Source organism: Drosophila gunungcola, chromosome 3R (assembly GCF_025200985.1).
Source record: "Drosophila gunungcola strain Sukarami chromosome 3R, Dgunungcola_SK_2, whole genome shotgun sequence".
Classification (NCBI taxonomy): Eukaryota; Metazoa; Arthropoda; class Insecta; order Diptera; family Drosophilidae; genus Drosophila; species Drosophila gunungcola.
In genome coordinates, this window is record NC_069139.1 from 2,215,760 (window position 1) to 2,237,379 (window position 21,620).

Here is a 21,620-nt window from a genome sequence, read left to right on the forward strand (position 1 = left end):
TCTTAAAAGCTCCAGCTAAAAGCTTTAGTATCATATAGGGTTCCTGTAAAAGCTCTTCTATTATTGTATGTCCATTTTTAAACTTTGAAGTGGAAGAAAAGCAGTTGCAAAAATATTTTTAAATCACACAATGGTAATTCTCTTCAGGTTTTGTTTGTTAAAAATGATACGATTTAAATTTAAGTCCTTTTCCACTTTGAATGAAAACATTAAAATTTATTACCTTATAATGGATAATTTGTCCATAAGTTTTAAATCAAATATTATGGAAAATAAAAATAATTTGAAGTGTTTAAGATCTTAAGAATGCTACCTGTTGGCATATTTTGCAACGATTTAAAAAAGGCAAAAATATAGCTTTTTAATAGCCACCCTAAACAACTATAACTTTAAAACAAATAATAACATCCGTTCCACAAGTTTTAAATTAATTATGATAGTAAATAAAAATAATGTTGAGTAAATCCTTTTTATCGCCACCTGTTGGCATCTTTTGCAACCAAATCTATTTAAATAACTTGCATATCCGTAATATAAGCAAACCCAGCAAACGAATAAACCACTTTTTAGATTTGTGCATGTCACATTTATTTTCGAAGTATCGATTTCTTATATCTTTGGCGTAGAAAGTATATTATATTTTTAAAGCTATGAGTTGTGTAGGCAGAAAAAATTTGAACTTTTTTTAAATATATAAAAAGCTATTTCATTCTTTATAAAGCGTTTCAAAAATTACAGTTAAGTAATCGTTGTTTGTCGATTTTTATTTATTTATTTATTTAAGCCTCGGCCTTAATGCGAAAATTTGAATACAAAAATAGCTAGACTTAGTACCCCATAGGTGACTAATGACTGGACAGAAAAGCTTGACGAATTAGCTAAAGTTTATATAGTTTAAAATCTCCCTCATAGGAATACCTTCTCCTTGTCGTAGCTCTTGAAGTAGCCATCGTACTTGCTGAGCTCCCTGGCCATTCCCGAAGAGGTGACCATGGAGGGCAGGGCTCTGAGGAAGCCGTAGAGGCCGGAAGGGATTGGAGGAGTGGGTGGCACACTCAGTCCACATCGATTGTACAGGAAGGGCATGATCCCCGTGACATTGGTGTGCAGCGTCAGCACTGCCTCCAAATCGGACTCCTGGGCATGCGTTAAGAACTGACTGTAGGCACTGGACGGTATCATGCCGAAGTGATCGAACGAGTCCACATACGCCTCGGTGTCCCGCTTGTAGTTCTCCAGGAAGTCGCCCAGGAGCTTGGCCACCATGGCCGAGCGCGCCTTGCTGGCCACCTTGATGTTCTGCATATTCCGGAACATCACCGGCGGCTTCACGGATCCTCCGAACTTATTTAAAAACTTTAATATTATCTTCTCGTGTATATCTTTGGGATCTTCGGTTAGCCGCCGCAGCACGGATTCCAAGTACAAGCTGAAAGTCTGTCGCGCTTGGAAGGGAGTCAACTCAGATCCATTGGAGATTTTCTTGAGCATCACCTTGCGCAGGCGACGTCCCTCCACCTCGCACTTCTCCACCGTGGGCTTCTTGACAAATGGTATCTCCGAATCCGTCTCCAACGCCCTCTCGTATTGCCAAATGCGGTCTGCCTCCGAATTGTCATCCTGCTTGTGCCGGCCACCATCCTTGCAGTATAGATTCTGGTGAAGCATCTGGTTGTAGTTGTGCTGCATTATGGGCGTTTGGAATGTCTGACTTTGTACCGTCGGTGTGGATATGGGAATGCCATTGGAGGAGTCTAGGAAGTTACCATACCGCTGCATTGAGTCGTCCGTGGGAAATATGCGTACGAATCCGCCACGACGGGAATACTGAAGGCGTGCATTGCGCAATATGCGCTGCTCTTCGCCGGTTAAATTAAGATTAATGGCAGCTCCACCTCCTTTTTTCTTCGACTTTTTGGCCTTTTGCGAGGCACTGGGGAAGGTGGCCTGCCTTTGGCAGCTTGAACTGCGGAAACGCGACCATTTCTGGTCGTAATGAGATCTCATTTCTGGACTATAGGCTGGAATGCCCACGCATGTCAGTAGGTCGGCCATTAGGCATGACTTGACCTTGGTGTCCAGGGGACTATCCACGCCCATTGAGGGCGACAGATTGACCTCCAGCAGCCATGGCTTGAGCGCATTGTCTATTAGTATGTCGAAGCCATACAGCTCAAAGCAGTTGTTGCCGTTGGGCACAAACATTCTGCAGGCGGAAATAATAGATTGGGCACAGGCCAGAACAGCCTTTATAATTAAATCTTCTATGTTCAGCATTAGCTGCCGTGTATCACAACTCTGGAGTTTCAGGTGTCTTAGCAGGGCCGACAACGTCCACTTATGGCCTACATCCTCATCCTGAGCATCGGAGCTCCTTATGTAATCAGAATGGTACTTGTTAATGCTATAATTGCAGAGGTGCATGCACGGGTTCCACAGATTATCCGCATGTCTATCGTATTTGACTGTGGCCAACCGCACGATGCCCTCCTCGAATAGGTAAATAATAAGGGGATCGAAGGACGTCACTAGCACGTATACCCTTAAATCACATTTGTGACCATCAATGCACAGCGGATCCACAATATACTTGGATACCACCGCCTGCTCATCTTGTGGAATTTGATCGGGCTGAAATAGAGTTCATCTTATAAGTAATTTGAAATTAAAGAAAGTTTTTTTTCTATAATTACCGAGTTAACAATAAATATTCCCCTTCCTCGACTAGAGGCCGCGGGCTTAACTATCCAAGGTCCGCGATGCTTGTTATGTGCTACTACTAAATCTCGGGATTCTATTGGCAGGACAAAACTTTGTGGCACAATATCAAAATGTTTCATTCCACGCAGGTGTTGCATACGCTCAATGTTTTTATATAGCCTGTCTTTTCGGGTCAGCTCGTAGGATCTGCATATAAAAATTATAAAGCTTATAACAAAGTTAGTTAAGAACGTATGAAATACTAGTACCTGGGAAAATGATTAACCCGCTGATAAGGCGCCAAATTTCTCACGATATCTAATTTCATATGAACACCAGTCCAGAGTAAATTAAAGTTATTACTTTCACCCTGAATTTCTGTAAGGCCATGGACATTGAAGAGCTTTCTCAGCAACTTGGTTTCCGTCTGATGGAATTTATAGGTAATTTTAAGTTTAAAGGCAGGCATGTTAACACCACTTTCGTCGTCGTCTTCGCTCGTCACCTCCGGATCTTCCTCACTTACTTCGGTATTTGAAATGGATTTGGCAGGCGTCATGGACTCATATCCACTTTCCTTCGATATATCTTCAGCTAATTTAATATTTATGGTGTTCTGACTGGTTTTAAGTACACGCGATTTGCTTTCACAACTACGCGCAGGCTCTTCACCTTCACTGGAAATGGACGTATCACTCGAGGAATATCGGTTAAGTATCTTCTTAAAAGGGCTGGTAAAGGTTAATTTATCCGGCCGGTTATCACATTTTTGTTGCGGTTTCTTCAATAAATAAATCTTTTGCTGCGTGGAACCACCGTTTAGAGCTTCCTTGCTACTTGGTTCTGAGGAAGTGGATCCTTTTTGCTCCATTTTGTTGGCATTTTGGCATACCACGGACTCCTCCTCATCCTTGTTATCCTTAGTCTCCGATAGCGCTTGTGCAGAGGACTTCTCAGACAATGTCTTGCGGATTTTCGGATTGAGAATATTCGTTCTAAAGACCAAAACCGCTTCGCGCGAGCCCAGTTTTCCACTTGTAATCCAATCATCTTCTTTTTGATAATCAAAATTGATTCTAAAATACAAACCCAAAATAGAAAAAAAATAGAAAATTAAACTTTTATTTTGAAATAAAAGTATTAAAATTGTCAAATCTTAAAGATATTTTTAAAACTTACGAAGAATTCGTGAGAGCTTCACACAATGAAGAAGGCATTACGATTTCTGAAAGGGTGAAATATAAAACAATTTATAAATATTTTTTTAAATATATGTGAAAAAAGACCAAGACCGATTTAAAATTAATGGCACACATTATAAAATTAGGGAACATAAAATTCTGGGTAGATGGTCAGATAGATTGTAGCTAGCGATATGTCCAAAATTTCAACAAAACTCAGAGGATTCGCCCGAAATCGAATAGAAAAAAAACCGATTTAGGTATATTTTTTATTCACAAACAAATTCAATTCTCTCTATTAATCATATGCTAGCTATGGAAAACAGTTTCATGAAATTGATCTGCCGGCGCATTAAAATACTCCAATAAAATCCATTTTTTGAACGATGATACAGTGGATGATCAAGAAATTTAAGGTGGGACTTTAGATCAAGAAATTCAAGACAGCCACGTCAAAAGTTGTTGTCAGGTATTTGGATTTCTAGGAAGATATCGGTAAAATTATGTTCATATATGATGTATGTAACTACATTTGTTTTAATTCGTACCTTTTTCTACAACGTACAGCTCCCCACAGCAATAGGATTGGCCGTTTTGAAGGAGGATTGATCTAAAAATGCATATTAAGGAGCGAATGGTACTTTTTTTTTAAGACAAAAGGGCTTGGTTAGCTTTCCAGCGATTCACAGTTTTTGTGGGCAATATTTTTCCAGCGACGAGCGTTTGACATCTTAAGTACTTTAGATAGCGACAATTCATCAGTCTCCATGGATGTTACTCGGGATATTTTGATCTTATTATTTTGATTCGTTTTCCAAACAGTCCAATACTCGAGTACGTGGTATCCTTTCAAACTTGTGTGTTTCCGATTCTAGGCCAAGAACCTTGAAGTATAGGCTCAAGACCCATTTCAAGTAAAATACTACATTTCTTCGTATTACAAAAAATGGTACAGAAATATTCCAAGCGCTTATCGGTATTTGCTTACAGTTCTACTTTTAAAATCAAACAGCCCGAAACCGCAGATCAAAATTTCTTCATCATCTTTCCCCTTGATCTGGTTGTAAGATTTACAAATTTATGGAATCGGGCTTAAAGACAATCAGAATAAGAATTTAAAGTTAATAGGCTTATTATAAAAACCAACTATATAAATAAAATAACAAAAAATTTTAAGAAAAAATTGTTAACATAATTTTTTTGAATCAGTTTCGGGCTGTAAAAAAATATTGTTATTAAATTTTAAAAAAACAACATTCTTGATATTCTAGAAATTTCTTTATTTTAAATGTGTATGCCTTAAAAACTATTCTTTCCAATTATTTAATATGTGTATATATTAAGAAAAATATTTTCAATTATGCAATCGGTTTATTTACATAACATTGTTCAATTGTTGTACAAATTTTCAATGAATGTATCTGGTTTGAAAATGTTGTGACTACATGTTTATAGTTAATGGGTTTCATGTTAATTTCGATTAAAAGTCTAGCTGCTTAACGGACTACCATTTAATAATTATTCCTCCGATTCAGGTTGTTGTAAGCTGGGTTTAAGTTGGTGTTGAAGTTGAAAAGCGACGACGTAGTGAGGTCGTGTCGCAAAACGCTGCTTGGATTCATCGTCGATGCGCCAGAAGAGCCGAATTGATTGTTTTGATATCCGCCGGCTAAGCCGGACCCGCTGGATCCAAATCCACGATCAGTCGGATACGCGTTCAAAGTGTTAGGATTGTTAGAGTTTTGTTGGTTGTTAAAGCGAGCCACATTTCCCGAGTAGTTTGGACCAGTATACATACTGGTCGCATTGTTAGCATTGCTGTTTCCATTGCTTGCATTGTTTAAATTTCTAGTCGAGTGTTGTGTCAACAAGTTAACATTGTTATTTGAGTTCGGAGGAGCCAAGTTATTGCATGTGCTGGGCACGGAATTTACCGAACTGGTAGAGGGAACATCCTGGCGTTTCTTTTGCTCAATTAGGGTGTATACTTGGAGTATCTTCTGAAGTTCCTCACGATTAATAGATGTTTTGCCTTGAGAGACCAAAGATGAAGCCAGCTTTGCTGCTAGTTCAGTTTTATCCAAAGGTTTTTCGACGTTATACTGATTTTTGTTGGCCATCGGCAATGCTGGATTCTCAACAGACTGTTTTGGATGGTTATATTTACTGGCCTCCTGAAGCAAAAGCTCGGTATCATTGATAGCTTTTTTCAATGCCCTTTCTTTGGCAGGATCATAGATTTGAGAGATCAGGAGACCCGTAAACTTTTCCTTTACCGTCTCCAAAATAGCACAGTTTTCGGCTGTTAAAATCAAGAAATGAACCTTTTCTGGATAAATCTTTTGCGTTTGCAGAGCCTTCACCAGCATTTCGGTAATAAAAGGACCCAAACTCCCAAGGTAGTTCTCCAAAGCAGTTAAAAGGCGAAGCACATGGATCACATTCGGCGGCTCCACCACATCAACAGACATTTTTTCTGGACCTTTAGCTGTTGCCTCCGGTTTTCTCATTGCGGGAGGCTCATTGGTTTTGGGCAAATGAACGTGATACTTTTCGTTGGCTAACTCATTGTTTGTCATTGGCAAACACAGCCGTTCACGACATTTGATTTTGATATTTTCAATATCTTGATTGTACAATTCTTCGATGCGTGCGTTAAAGAAATGAATCCACTCGTTTTGAAAGTTATAAGAACGATGATTGATGCCAGCCTGTATAAGCTCGTCCTTGCGGCGCTTCCAGAACATTTGCCACTCTGTCTGATAGCTGGGATGCTGTTCGGGGTCGGATTTGTATTGGTCAAAGGAGACGTTTAGCTCGCGCACCTTGAGATCGACCATGTGGCGGTAGGCCTGCCAAAGATCGCCATCGCGCAAAGGCGACACCGACCTGCGCTCCACATTCCAATGCCGCTGCTTCGGGGCGACCCGCTTCCTCTGATCGGGGGACTTCGATCTGGAGCGGTTTCGCTTTAGGTTTCGTGACTTCTGCACTTCGCCCGAATTCTGTCTGGTGTCCCTCAGGAAGTTCTCAACCATGCGCTTGTGCGTTTCATCGTCAACAGTTTGGGACGGATTCTTAGCCGGTGCATTCTGATAGCCCCCCATATAGTTACTGGGACCCTGAGGTGGTGCATATGGTGATGGCATGAAATAGGGATTCGGGTTTTCAATGTTCATCAAGGCCACGTTGTTTCGAGCTTTTTCAATCAGCTCGTCAACCTCTTCGGCATTGACAACGTGGGTAAACGAAGGTCCCATCTTCTCCGACGAATGCTTTCTATTGTACACCTGCGAGAACAATTCTTGGCGATCTTTGGCATAGACATGTTCATAGCACAGATGGGCAGTTTTTCGCCCATGATGGGTTTCAATGGCCATGGCCAGCTTATCGAATACGGGCATCATTATTTTGCAGACCTCACCCTCTGGGACATGGGACACGTACTGACGGTACTGGCGCATTGCTGTCGGAAAATGCTTGTCGAAATACTTAAGACGGTGGTTGTAGCCCAACAAATGGTTGTGCATCGACTGTTCGTCGGCAGTGATCTCACATAGACAGCATTGGTATCTGGCATTCTTATCGGACAAGTTGCGCACAATTTTCAAAACGTACTCCACGCCGACGAGACCCATTACGTGACTTTGACTTCTGGACTCAAATGTGCCATTTCCAGATCTAGCTGGTGCGAAATCCTTTGGAGCAGCCACATAAGAAGGTGTTATTACCTTATTGATACTAGGACGCACGGGAGGCGCCACATTTTTGGTAGACTTTTTGGCCACCACATTCGTTGGCTTCGTCGTTTGAATCGGTATTATGTTTTTGGGAGTCTCCGGCGGCTTACTAACCTCTTTTGGTTGTTCTCTTGGTTGCTCTTTTGGTTGTTCATCAATAATAATAACATCTGAATCCGCTTCAGGCTCTGGAGTAGAGCAAATAAGCTTGGCAAGCGGAACACAACTGATTTTTGTCGAAAGTGGATTCTTGACTATGTCCGGATTGTTTATCTTGTTGTCCACATTGTTGGTCTTTGCATTCTGCACAGTTTTAACTGGCGGTGGCTTTGTTTTAGGCTGCGTTTGTGTTTCAGGCTGAATTTTTGCCTTTGGCTGGGAATTTTGTACAGGTTTTGTCATTGGCATTGCCACAGCATTTGCTTTGGCAGCAGGACTTGCCAAGTTCTTTGAAATGTTCGACGGACTGGTTGAGTTCGGTGTAGTAGCTGCCTGTTGACCGTTTTTAAGCCCTGGATTCTTTGGGCTGGCCACATTACCAACAGTTTTATTCGCTTGAATATTTCCCTTGATTACATTAGGATTTTTCTGTGCAGTCGCACCAATAACTGGAATATTTTTTTGAATGGTTGGATTTTTTCCTGGAAAAGTTTTTTGAGCGGGTGAATTAATAGTTCCTGGAATATTCTTAGGTGTAGGTGTAGCTGTTCCTGGTATATTCTTTTGATTGGGTGTTATATTTCCTTGGTTATTCTTTTGATTGGGTGTTATATTTCCTTGGATATTCTTTTGTGGGGCTGTATTATTTCCTGTTGTGTTCTTTTGAGCTTGTTGCACCGCACTTGGGTTGGGCTTTTTCTGTGTGTTAGCGCCCGCAGCTGGACTATTCTTTGGAGTGGGTTGAGCTTTCACAGCTAAGTTCCCACCTGCCTGCTTGACGGTCGCGTTAGTACCATCATTTTTGTTTGGAAGATTTTTGTTGGAAGCCGGTGAATTTTTAACAACAGGGGATGGGCTGTTTTTGTTGTTATTCATATTGGTGTTCGGACCTCTTTTAAGGGGTGCGGTAACCGCTTTCTGTGGACCACCGGCAGGCTTTAATCTTATTTGCAATTGCTGTTCAGCTACCATTACAGCGTTATGCTTTTTACCACTAAGGTGGCTAAACAGATTCTTGTCGCCGAACTGAACAACACGGCAAATATTGCAATTGTACTTCCAACGCGGATCTGTGGGGGTTACCAACAATTCCCATTTTTTCGTTGGATTTAGACGGAACTCAAATTGTAATATTTCTTCCAATGATATTGTTGACAACATCTCAAGAAACTTTTCCCCATTCATGGGTTTGTTTTGTATGTTTTTGGTATCCATCTTGTGTTTGTAATACCTTAAAACAATAACTAATATTTATGTGGCTCGCAAAAATTAAGTTTTTTATTTCGGTTTGATTGTGGGCTTCAACCGATACAAATTTGATTTTGGTTTTGTTTTCAGATATTGAGATGCTATAAAATTGAAGGAAAAAGTGATTTTATATCAAATTTAAGCAATTAATATCCAAATATAACTTTTAAATACTAATAAGTTTTACTATTTTTCTAAAAACATCAATTAAATACTAAAGTTCTTATTCTATTTGGAAACAACAGTGTATAGAAATTAATCAGAATTCGATTTGGCTTCGAATTCAATGTAAAGGATTATGTAATTCCCGAAAATATTGATGAACATTTCATCGTGACAACATTTTTGGTTACAGTACTTAGTCAATAACAAAGTGCAATTATAGTATATAGTGCAAAATAATTTTAGGACCACATGCACTAAAATTATGAGCTAGCAATATCACATTTAATCTGAGAATCAATAAATTCAGCTTAGTGATGTGGTTAAAAAAAACATTCATTTAATTGAAGCATTTTATATTCATATGTGGACAATTCGTTAGAACTTGTGGGCAAAATGGAAATACTCACATCTATTTAGATGTTTCGCTTTACTTCAATATCTTGCTTAAATTGAATAGATTTGTTCTCGGAACATTGTTAAACGTATTTTTTAAAAGAGCTCGTTTGAAATGAATCTTATGAAGACAAATTTGGTAGTGACTGGCACGCAATCATCAAATCCCTTAAATTTAATTAACACTTTTGATGAAGAATTACTAAAACAAAAAAACACGTTCAAATTATCAAGAAAATTTAGGTATGTTTTCTTGTGTTTATGGAACGGCTTTAAACTGTTAGCTCTCAGCTTAAAATCAATATTTAGCTTAATATTTAAGGTCACCCAGAACTCGAGATGAAAAATAGAATAGGCTTTAAGAACTTCCACTGCATTAGAAAATCAAACTTTCGTTTCTGGGGTAAATTGTCGATTAAATGTTGTAAAAATTGTCACCATCTTGTCACCAAATAAAACAAAAATTGTTTGTGGGATTAACATTCCACGATTTGAGTTCTGTGGCTGAAGAAGTTCTCAATGAGAAAAAAGAATTATTGACAATAAAAAATATTTGGACAATTATGTTTACGACTAAGCGCGTAACTAACAAGCCTCATACAAAGTTAATAAACTTTGTATATTGTCCCTTAATTCATGGCAAATCCAATGGTGGCTCCAAATAAGCACTAGTCGAAGAAACTTGCTAGGAAAAGATTCAAAAACATATGTTTTGAAACAAAGGCTAGTTTTTCGTCCGCAAGGTAAACATTAATGTGGGTTTAAACTGTCAATATCCAAATAAAAGCCCAGTTACCATTAGGACGGTTATACCGGCCTTATTTTGTAAAACTGAAGCACAAGAAAATGCGACTGAGAGCGGTTTGTATGAAATACTTCGCCACACTCATGGATTTATTGCAGGACCTTTTTTTGATAGCCTTAAGATTAATATCTTTATTATTTTCTTAAAAAATTCCGTAAAAGTATTTTTGGGTATTTTTAATGCATAAAACGATCAGAAAGTTGAGGATGTCCATATTATTACTAAAATGTAAGTAAAAAACAATCCTTAAAAAACCGTCTATGCTGTATGTATGACATACAGAAAATCAAGTGAGAATTAAAACTGTCGACATTGCGACATTCGTTTCCCCTTCGATTTTGCAGATCTTGCGCTTTGTGTAAATTGATTTAAATTCGCAGTCTACGGATATACGTATGTTTGCATATATTCGAGATTTGTGCATATAAAGTCCTAAAGCTGTTTGAAAATTCAAGATCTATCCAGTATATTTTGTGATAAATTATACATTTTGATTTTTACTTGTTTCACTTCTCCTGGGATATAGGACACTTATAGTACAAACCCGTTGGAGGGTGTAAAAATAACAGTTTGACCAGACATTACTAATCAGCAAGGGGGTAGAACAACCCCCGAAAAAATGCAGATAGGAATGAAAAGCCGAGATAGGCATAAAAGCACAAAGAGCCCCAAACACCTGACCCGATTATAACAATTTTATATTTAATACAATTCCGCAAAAGGAGAAAACGTCAAAAAAAAAATGACATCACGGTATTTTTTCCAAGTTTTTTGCACATTTTGGGGGTTAAATATCACTTTTTGGGTGGCGCACATTTGCAGTTGATGAGGTCAAGGCAAAATCCATAAAAGTAACTGTAAAACATGGAGCTCCAAAAAAGAAGAAGAAAAAAACTGCATGTAGCTAGCAGGCGAATTGGTATTGATTTTTTTGTTTATGCATGTCCCGCGTTCACATGAGCAAATGGAAATCCATGTCGAACACGCACTCACAGACGTAGCCTTATGAATAACTTATAACTATGTATGAGTGTAGAAAAAGGGATTGAATTGCCTTATCTTTCTAGGACTCACCGGTTACCAATTGCAAATGGGAATACTGGGGGCCCGTAGATTTCGATGTGGATTGCTAGCTGGGGCTTGAGATCCCGTTCCCTCTCCTCTCCTCTTTCTTCTTCTTCTGCTCTTTCAGGTTCCGTACGCAAAAAAGGCCACAATTCACGCAATGGACATGGACTCCGCTCACGATTACAAGAATAATTTGCGATTACTTGAATTTACTACTTGCATCAGGCCGAAGAGGACAGAGAATTTCGATGGCAACGCATCAAAGAAACAAATATCAAATTTGTCTCTACGGGCCCAAAAGTTATTCTCGGTTTGGCGATGGGCCACCTGCGATACGTTTATTCCGTCACAGCCCCTCGTTCGATAAATGGTCAAATTTAGTGTGACCGTATTTTGCCACGATACCGTCATTTTAGTATCTATCGATCAATGTTTCAACAAAAACAAACTACAATTATTTTTAATGTTGGTATATTTTATTTTTTATATTAATTGTTCAGTTTCAATTCCCAAATTTAAACCTACTTTCAACGTTGGTAATCCCTTTAATTTTGTTATCTAATGAATGTAAAACTATTTGAAAACATTTCAATTTCAATTCCCATATATAAAATATATTAAAATAAAAATAAAAAACTATTTAAACATTGGTATATCCCTTAATTTTTGTTATCTAATTATTAAATGTAAAACTATTTGAAAACGATTCTATTGTTACGTCTTAATCCCCATATCGATTTATACTATAATTATAATTTATTACTATTCAAAATAATTTTTAAAGATGTATTTTAAAATCCTTGAATTTTTTTTCAGTTGGTAATTTTAATTATTCTTTTTCTACTTTCAATATTTTTAAGTATTAACCAACGGTTTCTTAACTTCTTTTTTTGAATCCAAATGCGTCTTTATTTATTCCATCATTTTATTATTAAGCAGATATTAAAGTTTTCTTTTGTGTTAATATGAAATAACTAAAAAATAACTTTAAAAAAAGACTATAAAACTTCAATTAGATTTTAAAGATGTTATTAGTTCCGATTATTATTTTACTGGTTCCTATGTTTTTATGTACCATAATATCCATAACGATCAGATTTATTTTTGCGATTGTTTTTACTACTTAATATAATTATTAATCGGATATTAAAATTATCATCTGCTTTTAAAGTGTAAAAATAAATTAAACTGTTGCTATAAAATTTGCAAACTATTTTCAAGTTATTTTGTTTTTTTTTTGTATATAAATATAAAATTTCAAATCGATTATATAGGTGTGGTAAATTAAAAATAAATGGCCAAAAATATTGAATTAGATATGTCGCACGAAGGCATTTTAGTACTTTTTGAACCGGCTTAAACTATCGATACTTGGCATAAAGGAAAACCATCGATTAACCCTCTTGACCATCGGTGTTTCTCCCATCACTTTCGTTTCCGGCGAGGTGCGTAATTTGCTCCGCGTTTTCGCAATTTTAACCGATTACCTTCCGACTGAGCACTCTGCCGGCCATGTGCCATTAAGTTAACCAGCCCAGCAAATCGATACCACCGAAACCAAAGTAATCCCCCAAATCTGGTTCACTTGTAATCCGTAGACAACATTTTACATCATGGACAATTCTGGAAATAACCGCTACGAGCTGTTGTTCATGGACGACGATGACTCCGCCGCCAACTCCGCTCCTGCCCAGCCACAGACTGCCATTTCCGCCGTAGTTGCGCCGTCCAAGAAGCCGGAGCAGCCGGCCAAGGCGGCGAAAAGCAAGCCGGAAAAGGAGAACAAGCCGGTGGCGTCGGCCCGCAAGGCCAACAATCCGAATCCGGTGGCCAAGAACACGAGTCCGGTGAAGGGAGTCGGCGGCAAAGGAGCACCAACTGGCGGCGATCGCCCTAGGAATCCGACCGCCAGCAACGGGCCCAGCAACCAGGGCAGATTCAACAATAACCAGCGCTACGGAAACAAGGAACAATCGTCCGGGGAATTCGGAAACGAGCTGCCGCAGCGCCAGTTCAACAATCGTGATAACAGGGGACCACCACGCGTACGCACCGGCGAAAAGTTCGGCAAACGAGAGTTCGATCGCCAGTCTGGATCCGATAAAACCGGTAATTACCTACCATACATCTTGGTTCTTTGTTCTCGTAAATAGTAAATTTATAAGTTGTAAAAAAGTAGACACTGTTCTTGATTTTATCAAAGAAAACGCTAACCTCAAACGGAAAGTATAGAGCAAACCCCTGACAACAAGATTACAATATCGCTTACTACAGCACACATTTCTCACGTGATTTTTCAAGTTTTAGGAGGCAGAAATATTCGTAAACGCGCGGTTTATCAATTCAGTTCGAATTGGTAATGCGTAGAAACTACAAAATAAAAATAAGTAAATATTTATATCTATTTTTTTGTGATCTAAAATTATGTGTTTATTTATTTTTTGACATTTGTAATCACATGGTTTGCTAAACAACGCAGTAAAGCCTGCCATTTGTAAATTACAATTAATTGCAAATTCATCAAATTTGTTGTAATGCATTATTTCAATGCAATACATTAATACATCAAATTAATTTTAATACATCATTCTTTGTAAGTAATTATATGATTAGTAGCCTTCTTGAGTGTGCTTTCTAATCAGTAATATTTTAATGACTTGAGTATTTTATTTTTGTTTTTGCAAATGTCAATATGTTTGACTTAGATTTTTCTTGTATTTGCAATTAAATATATACTATTCCAAATTCATATTGAAAGAAAAGCAGCCTTCTGAGTACGCTTTTTAATCAGTACTATTTTAATAAGAGGAGTATTTTATTTCGTTTTTGCCAATTCAGAGATGCTTCTATTTTTTACATTTAGAGAAATAGTTCCTTATATTTGCAATTTTATACTAGCAAAATCTCTTTATTTATTTATATTATAGCCATATTAATTAAAACTCATATTTATGATTAATTTACAACCCACAGGCGTGAAGTCAATTGATAAGCGGGAAGGCGGCGGTGCCCATAACTGGGGGTCCCCGAAGCAGGACATTGAGGACCTCAAGACCGGGGAATCGTCACCGCAGGCGGAGAAGGAGGACTCGGCCAATGAGCAGTCGGCTGATGCGGCGGCCGCTGCAGCTGCCGAGGAGGATGAGTCCAAGCAGATGACCCTCGACGAGTGGAAGGCTCTGCGGGATCAGCGTGCCAAGCCCAACTACAACTTGCGCAAGGCGGGCGAAGGAGCCGCCGACAATGCCGAATGGAAGAAGATGGTGGTGTTGAGCAAGAAGAAGGAGAGCAACAGCGAGGACGAGTTGGAGTACGATCCGTCGCTGTATCCCCAGCGAGTGGGACGCCTGCAGCGCATCGTGGACATCCCGTTTAAGTTCAATGATGGACGCAAGGGTGGCTTCCGGAAGGGGCCGCGTCCAGGAGGACCAGGAGGTCCCCGTGGCGAGGGATTCCGCAGCGATGGACCACGTGGAGAAGGTGGCTATCGCAACGATGGACCTCGCGGCGAGGGTGGCAATCGTGGAGAAGGTGGCTACCGCAACGACGGACCCCGTGGAGAGGGTGGCTATCGCAATGATGGGCCGCGCGCAGAAGGTGGCTATCGCAACGATGGGCCTCGCGGAGAAGGTGGTAACCGCAATGAGGGACCACGTGGAGAGGGTGGCTATCGCAACGAGGGTCCTCGCGGCGAGGGTGGCTTCCGTGGTGGCCCGCGCTTCAATTCCGGAGCCGCCACCAACGGGTTCGACAACAGACAGGACAACAACAACAGATTCGGGGAGAAACGCCGCTCCGCCCAGAAGCCCCTGAAGGTCGACGATGAAGCTCAATTCCCCACTCTGTGCTAGGATCAGATCAGCAAGGAACAATAAGGTTTAACAATTTCTGTATTACATAATAAGTAAGCAGCTCCTTTGGTTAACGAATAACCATTAGATTTTCGGCCGTAATCTATGAAGCTTGACGACCGGTTAACAAACAAAAACAAATCAGCCACGCTTATCCATATTCCTTAGTTGTAAACAAAAATTTTTGAATTTTTTCACTCATCATTTACGCATTTAAAATAACTATTAAAAATAGTTGGAATGTTGAAATAAATTTACTTCATTTAAAAACCAAGGAATATTAATATGGTAATTATTATTTCTATTATTCTTTATTTTCGAGACCATCTTTCATTTTTTGAATGAAAGTACCTAGTTCGTGTGCAGAATAGGATTTCTTTTTGATTCTTTTCGGCAGCGGGTGTTCCTTAGAAGATGGCTCAAGATTTGTCTGCAAAATATATAGAATATTTAAAGAACTACAGTATATAAAAGTAAGTCTTGCACCTACAAAGTGCCTGTACTCTGGCGAAATGGACTCCAACTGCAGCATTCTGTTTTCAACCTTTTTAATTCTACAAAAAATGTTCTCTTCATTATCGGTGGTTAGGCCCATGTATGATTCAATAGCCTGTAAACGTGAGTTAGGCAGTGATTTCCTCATTTCTTTGGATGGATCGGTTAGCCCGTCACGCGATCCCATTAGTTTATTTAGTTCAAGTTCGTAGTTGGGCCGAAACTCCATTTGCTGGGGGCCACAGCGATTGTTTACCCGTCGCACTGTGATAATGTGTTTGTAGTTGAATGAATTGTTTATAGTTGAAATGCGTTTACCCACCTTTTAAATGGCAATTTGAGTGCTCCTGCTTTATAATTGTGCTTTGGGTTCGAGCGCAGGAGTCGCTTAAGTCTTTATCAGAGTCAACAAAAGGTGATTTAAAGTCAATTACGTTTTGTGAGTTAATTTCGGCTCGCTTTCTGTTGACAAAACATTCTAGCCGCTTGGCTAACTCGGTGTCATTAACTCTAATTTGCACCAGAGATCGAGGTACGTCATGTGACTCCTCGACTTTGCAGGGACAAGCTGCGTAGTTAAAGGCACTTAGAGACTTCTCTGCAATGTAGCCATAGAGAAAAAGCGTATTAAATTGTTATTGCTTGATTGTTAATTGTATTTACAAGTGTACAAATTAAAGAAGTACATGTCACAACGGTTATTATTTGTTATAGGATCTTACTGGGCCTGAAGGACTCCTTGTTTTCCTTCCACTCGCTGATGTGATCGCCCTCGTATATCTCCTTTTTCCAGATGGGCACGCGAGTCTTAAGCTGGTCTATTGCAAATGATACTGATTCTAGTGCCTCGGAACGATGTGGCGATGAAGTGGCAATAACTACACTGGCCTCGCAAACGGGCACAGTTCCCAATCGGTGATATATGACTATGTGCTTTAACTCGGGCCACTTTAATCGCAGATCTGAGCAGATTTTTTTCATTTCCTTAAGAGCCATGTTATCGTAGGCCTCGTACGCCAACGACACTACCTGGAAGGTCAAAAAGTATACACATTACAATACAATTGAATACACAATTTGAACTAATTGATTAAGATAGCAAACTCACCTTTTTGCCCTGAAAATTATCACGCGTGGTGCCCACAAAAACCGATGAGGCACCACAGCCCTCATCAGCTAGCAATTGATGGATGTGGGTGATGTCAATGGGATCCTGAACTAGCTTTACGTGATCCATTATTAATTATTATCCTCCACTGAGTGGCGGTATGATGGCCAGTTCGTCTCCCTCTTTGAACAGAATTTTATCACTTAGGTTCTCAATATACGATTCGTTGTGGGCCAAAATCAGGCTACTCTGGATAGAGGTCAGGCCAAATCTGGACGCTAGCTGGTCCAGTAAATCGGAGGCAATAATTTCCGCAGGCACATCCACTTTGGATCGGGCTGTATTGGCTAATTCGCGGGATTTGGCAAAGAACAACACGTGCACATTAACAACAGGTCCACTCATATTTACAAATGAAATATTGGAGATGGCAAAGTCGTTAGAAAGTCCGCCAAATTTCGATTGCAATTTATCGATAGTTTAGATTGTCGGAACGAAATGGAATGAAATTGTCTAAAAAGCATGAAACAGCTGATCAAAATTATAAACAATTTGTAATATAATTTAATATTTTGTTCTTATATAAAAATTAATTATATAGCTTTAACATTTTAAGCATTTAACATTTGATATTTAACAGATCTCTACCAGCACTCAGAATCGATAGATTTTCTTTCAAGTTTGTCCATCACTATTTACACCGATATTTAATTTCGCCAGGGAATACAATTCGTTTTATTCTTTACTTTTTAAGGTTTTTATTAGTTATCTAGTATAGGTAGCTAACTAGCGAATATATATTTATATGGTTATTCGTTAGCTTATTCGTTAGCTTCTTTTGATTTTCGTGTTGACATTGTCAACTTTTGATCCGGCACAATGAAGACACGTTTCAATACCTTTGATATAATCTGCGGAGTGGCCGAACTGCAAAAGTACGTAATAAATATGATATTGCCAATGGGGCACTTGCTAATTTTTTGAATACAGGTTGGTAGGCTGGCGAGTGAACCAGATCTATGACGTGGACAACAAGACCTATCTGTTCCGGATGCAGGGAAGCGGTGGAGCGGTGGAGAAGGTCACTCTGCTGCTAGAGTCTGGCACTCGATTCCATACCACCCGCTTCGAATGGCCCAAAAATATGGCCCCATCGGGATTCAGCATGAAGCTGAGGAAGCACTTGAAGAACAAGCGTCTGGAGAGGATCCAACAATTGGGTGGCGATCGTATTGTGGACTTCCAGTTCGGCACCGGCGATGCCGCCTACCATGTTATTTTGGAGCTCTACGATCGAGGAAACGTCATTCTTACGGATTACGAGTTGACCACCCTGTATATTCTGCGTCCCCACACGGAGGGTGAGAATCTTCGCTTTGCCATGCGTGAAAAATATCCCGTGGAACGAGCCAAACAGGTCACGGAGGAACTGCAGCCGGAAGCCCTGGAGAAACTAGTGGAGAACGCCAGAAACGGCGATTACTTGCGTCAGATCCTGACGCCCAATTTGGACTGTGGTCCGGCAGTTATAGAACATATTCTTCTCTCACACGGTCTGGATAATTGTGTGATTAAAAAGGAAGGAGCGGAAGAAACTCCGGAGGCAGAGGATAAGCCGGAGAAAGGCGGTAAAAAACAACGCAAGAAGCAACAGAATGCTAAACTGGAACAAAAGCCATTTGATATGGTTAAGGACATGCCCATTCTTAAACAGGCTGTAAAGGTTGGTTTTAAAAAACTATAGAGTTAACAGCTCAAAAATGTTCTTTTGTGATTAGAAAATGAACTGTATTTTTATTCTAAATATTATCTTCATAAAATTATAATGGTAATTATAATTGTGCTTCATTAAATCCTAAACTTCGGAAAAGTACTTTGCCAAAATATATAAAATTATATTATTTTATCAAATTATATATAAACAATCTGTAATATTATTTTTTCTTGAATCCTTTAGAGCGCCCATGATCTTATTGTCGAAGGAAACTCTGGAAAAACTAAAGGATACATAATTCAAGTGAAAGAGGAGAAGCCTACGGAGAATGGCAAAGTTGAGTTTTTCTTTAGAAACATTGAGTTCCATCCTTACCTATTTGACCAATTCAAACACTTTGAAAGGGCCACATTCGAGAGTTTTATGGAAGCAGTTGATGAATTTTACTCGACGCAAGAATCACAGAAAATCGACATGAAAACTCTGCATCAGGAGCGCGAGGCGCTGAAAAAGCTGTCTAACGTTAAAAATGATCACGCCAAGCGTCTGGAGGAGTTAACCAAAGTCCAGGATGTGGACAGGAAGAAGGCAGAGCTTATCACGTCCAACCAAAGTCTGGTGGATAACGCCATTCGGGCAGTTCAGTCGGCTATTGCCAGTCAACTATCCTGGCCGGATATCCATGAGCTCGTGAAGGAGGCCCAGGCAAATGGCGATGCTGTGGCCGGTTCCATTAAACAATTGAAGCTGGAAACGAATCATATATCCCTTATGCTTAGTGACCCTTATGATACGTATGAAGACGAGGATCTGAAAACTCCGGAAGTGACCGTTGTGGATGTCGATTTAGCTTTGTCAGCTTGGGCCAACGCCCGTCGATATTACGACATGAAACGTTCGGCTGCTCAAAAGGAAAAGAAAACTGTAGATGCCTCCCAAAAAGCCCTAAAATCTGCGGAGCGTAAGACACAGCAAACCCTCAAAGAAGTAAGGACCATTTCGAACATAGTAAAGGCTCGAAAAGTTTTCTGGTTCGAAAAGTTTTACTGGTTTATAAGCTCCGAGAACTATTTAGTTATTGGCGGAAGGGATGCGCAGCAGAATGAGCTTATTGTTAAAAGGTTTGCGATATTTAAGAATGAGCCCCATAACAATTTTTCTAATTTAAATAATAATGTTACAGATATATGCGTCCGAAGGACATTTATGTTCATGCAGAGATTCAGGGTGCCTCAAGTGTTATTATACAGAATCCCACAGGAGAGGATATACCGCCCAAAACTTTACTTGAAGCTGGATCTATGGCCATATCATACAGTGTTGCCTGGGATGCCAAGGTGGTGACCAATTCGTATTGGGTGACAAGCGACCAGGTCAGCAAAACAGCTCCAACTGGAGAGTATTTGGCAACCGGAAGCTTTATGATCAGGGGAAAGAAGAACTTCCTACCCTCCTGCCACTTAACCATGGGTCTAAGTTTACTTTTTAAGTTGGAGGACAGTTTTATAGAGCGGCATTTGGGAGAGCGAAAGGTCAGAAGCTTAGATGATGATCATATCGATCAAGATGTTAAAGAAGCCGAGGTCGAACATGACCTCTTGTCCGAACCAAGCGATGATACTGAAACCAATCCTACTGCAAACATGTCGGAACAAAGTTCTTATACCGAGATTACTGGTTTTCCCAATACGGAAGTAAAGATTGAACACGATACGGGTCGTATAACAGTCCGATCTGACTCTTTAAATCCAGACAACGAAGAGACTGAAGATGTTGTCCAAAAACAACCAAGTAAACCCGTGGATGAGGAGACTACCATTATTTTTGCTGGTCCAAGTCGCAAAAAGCAAGTGAGTGCTAAAAAGACTAAAGAAGAGAAGGCTCGAGCTGCAAAACAGGAGGCTGCAAGACAGGAAGTCGCTCCCGTTGAAGCAGATACCAAAAACCCATCACAGATAAAGAGAGGTCAGAAGGGAAAATTGAAGAAAATGAAACAAAAATACAAAGATCAAGACGACGAGGAACGTGAAATTCGCATGATGATTCTTAAGTCTTCTGGAAAGGAGAAGCCCCAAGCCATTGCCGAAAAAGTGGTGGACAAATCGGTAGCAATTAAGGAGTTTGTAAAGCCAGAAAAAAGTTCAGCTCCCAAAAACCCAGTTGACTTGGAGGATGCCGATGAAGTGCCCGTCGGAGGAGATGTGGATGTACTCAACAGTCTGACTGGTCAGCCACTTGAAGGGGATGAGTTGCTGTTCGCTATTCCAGTGGTGGCTCCCTATCAGGCTTTGCAAAACTACAAGTAAGAAATAATAGATCATTATTATTTGGGTTTTTTAGATAAAAATGTTCCTTATAGTATATTTTTTAAACAAAACTTTTTCTGTCTTTTAGGTTCAAAGTAAAGCTCACCCCAGGCACTGGTAAAAGAGGAAAGGCTGCGAAATTAGCTCTTAACATATTTGCCAAGGAAAAAGGCTGCAGTACTCGCGAAAAGGATTTACTGAAAAGTATAAAGGAAGAATCGCTGGCAAGAAACATACCAGGAAAGGTCAAGCTATCAGCCCCCCAACTTCAAAAGTACCACAAATAATAAAAAATAAATATACATAATGTTGACCCATATTTATAAGAAGTGTTTAAAATGCTTTAAAAAATGCAAGTTGATTAAATAAAAGAAAATGTATACAGAATTTTAAATTTATCCTAACCAAAAGCGCAAGATATTGAATTGAGAAAAATTCAAGTAACTAAATAATTAATAGTATTAGACATAATGTTGAGCCATATTTATAAATGTGGAAAATGCTTAAAAAATTTGCAGTCGAATGAATGAAAGAGAGCCCATAGTAAACTGAAAATGTTTTATGTTGATTTAAGACATCAATTAAGTTTAAGTTTAAGCTTGTGTTCTGAGTTCTGGCTCTTGAGAATTTAAATTATTGTATGAGCTCTGAATCTTGTCGATTTAATTTTGTGTTCTGAATTCTTAT

General features: G+C 39.4%; 6 protein-coding genes across 10 annotated transcripts; 2 read left to right on the top strand and 4 right to left on the bottom strand.

Annotated features, from left to right (window-relative positions):
* Positions 1–732: 732 nt before the first annotated feature.
* Positions 733–11,606, bottom strand: LOC128251804 (tubulin monoglutamylase TTLL4). Of its 2 annotated transcripts, none has more exons than XM_052978990.1 (5): positions 11,466–11,606; positions 3,880–3,925; positions 2,970–3,776; positions 2,694–2,907; positions 733–2,631 (listed from the first exon to the last, which is right to left on the bottom strand). In XM_052978990.1, exons 2-5 carry the CDS (start codon positions 3,915–3,917, stop codon positions 907–909), a joined length of 2,784 nt encoding a protein of 927 aa, XP_052834950.1. In that variant the 5' UTR covers positions 3,918–3,925; positions 11,466–11,606; the 3' UTR covers positions 733–906. The 2 variants fall into 2 exon arrangements, with proteins under 2 accessions (XP_052834950.1, XP_052834959.1); XM_052978999.1 differs by having other exon boundaries at positions 11,473–11,567.
* On the bottom strand, positions 5,098–11,606 carry LOC128251791 (uncharacterized). 2 transcript variants are annotated; one of them, XM_052978970.1, is made up of 2 exons: positions 11,466–11,606; positions 5,098–9,129 (listed from the first exon to the last, which is right to left on the bottom strand). In XM_052978970.1, the coding sequence occupies exon 2, from the start codon at positions 8,993–8,995 to the stop codon at positions 5,393–5,395; it is 3,603 nt and encodes a 1,200-aa protein (XP_052834930.1). In that variant the 5' UTR covers positions 8,996–9,129; positions 11,466–11,606; the 3' UTR covers positions 5,098–5,392. The 2 variants fall into 2 exon arrangements, with proteins under 2 accessions (XP_052834930.1, XP_052834938.1); XM_052978978.1 differs by having other exon boundaries at positions 11,473–11,564.
* Positions 11,607–12,820: 1,214 nt separating this feature from the next.
* On the top strand, positions 12,821–15,588 carry LOC128263007 (translation initiation factor IF-2). The gene is made up of 3 exons (XM_052997641.1): positions 12,821–12,904; positions 13,058–13,568; positions 14,433–15,588. Exons 2-3 carry the CDS (start codon positions 13,073–13,075, stop codon positions 15,308–15,310), a joined length of 1,374 nt encoding a protein of 457 aa, XP_052853601.1. The 5' UTR covers positions 12,821–12,904; positions 13,058–13,072; the 3' UTR covers positions 15,311–15,588.
* Positions 15,589–15,599: 11 nt separating this feature from the next.
* Positions 15,600–17,047, bottom strand: LOC128263014 (molybdopterin synthase catalytic subunit). Of its 2 annotated transcripts, XM_052997652.1 has the most exons (5): positions 16,914–17,047; positions 16,528–16,834; positions 16,128–16,403; positions 15,801–16,069; positions 15,600–15,740 (listed from the first exon to the last, which is right to left on the bottom strand). In XM_052997652.1, the coding sequence occupies exons 1-5, from the start codon at positions 17,040–17,042 to the stop codon at positions 15,615–15,617; spliced, it is 1,107 nt and encodes a 368-aa protein (XP_052853612.1). In that variant the 5' UTR covers positions 17,043–17,047; the 3' UTR covers positions 15,600–15,614. The 2 variants fall into 2 exon arrangements, with proteins under 2 accessions (XP_052853612.1, XP_052853620.1); XM_052997660.1 differs by lacking the exons at positions 15,600–15,740; positions 15,801–16,069 and having other exon boundaries at positions 16,328–16,401.
* Positions 17,048–17,051: 4 nt separating this feature from the next.
* LOC128251760 (molybdopterin synthase sulfur carrier subunit) lies at positions 17,052–17,369 on the bottom strand (the record flags this gene model as incomplete). The annotated part of the gene is made up of 1 exon (XM_052978910.1): positions 17,052–17,369. A coding segment is annotated over one exon (318 nt), but the record flags the coding sequence as incomplete, so codon positions are not given.
* A 237-nt stretch (positions 17,370–17,606) lies between these two features.
* On the top strand, positions 17,607–21,421 carry LOC128266107 (ribosome quality control complex subunit NEMF homolog). 2 transcript variants are annotated; one of them, XM_053002374.1, is made up of 6 exons: positions 17,607–17,848; positions 17,904–18,636; positions 18,871–19,748; positions 19,811–20,929; positions 21,022–21,241; positions 21,399–21,421. In XM_053002374.1, exons 1-5 carry the CDS (start codon positions 17,793–17,795, stop codon positions 21,218–21,220), a joined length of 2,985 nt encoding a protein of 994 aa, XP_052858334.1. In that variant the 5' UTR covers positions 17,607–17,792; the 3' UTR covers positions 21,221–21,241; positions 21,399–21,421. The 2 variants fall into 2 exon arrangements, with proteins under 2 accessions (XP_052858334.1, XP_052858333.1); XM_053002373.1 differs by lacking the exon at positions 21,399–21,421 and having other exon boundaries at positions 21,022–21,320.
* Positions 21,422–21,620: the final 199 nt, after the last annotated feature.

Bases quoted from the DNA above. Each gene is read 5' to 3' on its own strand.
- LOC128251804 (XM_052978990.1), bottom strand. From the start codon at position 3,917: ATGCCTTCTTCATTGTGTGAAGCTCTCACGAATTCTTC. The intron at 3,777-3,879 runs GTAAGTTTTAAA...TTTGTATTTTAG, and splicing joins GAAGCTCTCACGAATTCTTC to AATCAATTTTGATTATCAAA. The intron at 2,908-2,969 runs GTACTAGTATTT...TTTTATATGCAG, and splicing joins CGGGTTAATCATTTTCCCAG to ATCCTACGAGCTGACCCGAA.
- LOC128251791 (XM_052978970.1), bottom strand. From the start codon at position 8,995: ATGGATACCAAAAACATACAAAACAAACCCATGAATGGGGAAAAGTTT.
- LOC128263007 (XM_052997641.1), top strand. From the start codon at position 13,073: ATGGACAATTCTGGAAATAACCGCTACGAGCTGTTGTTCATGGACGAC. The intron at 13,569-14,432 runs GTAATTACCTAC...TACAACCCACAG, and splicing joins GTCTGGATCCGATAAAACCG to GCGTGAAGTCAATTGATAAG.
- LOC128263014 (XM_052997652.1), bottom strand. From the start codon at position 17,042: ATGGATCACGTAAAGCTAGTTCAGGATCCCATTGACATCACCCACATC. The intron at 16,835-16,913 runs GTGAGTTTGCTA...TTGACCTTCCAG, and splicing joins ATAATTTTCAGGGCAAAAAG to GTAGTGTCGTTGGCGTACGA. The intron at 16,070-16,127 runs GTGGGTAAACGC...ACATTATCACAG, and splicing joins CTCAAATTGCCATTTAAAAG to TGCGACGGGTAAACAATCGC.
- LOC128266107 (XM_053002374.1), top strand. From the start codon at position 17,793: ATGAAGACACGTTTCAATACCTTTGATATAATCTGCGGAGTGGCCGAA. The intron at 17,849-17,903 runs GTACGTAATAAA...TTTTGAATACAG, and splicing joins GGAGTGGCCGAACTGCAAAA to GTTGGTAGGCTGGCGAGTGA. The intron at 19,749-19,810 runs GTTTGCGATATT...ATAATGTTACAG, and splicing joins AATGAGCTTATTGTTAAAAG to ATATATGCGTCCGAAGGACA.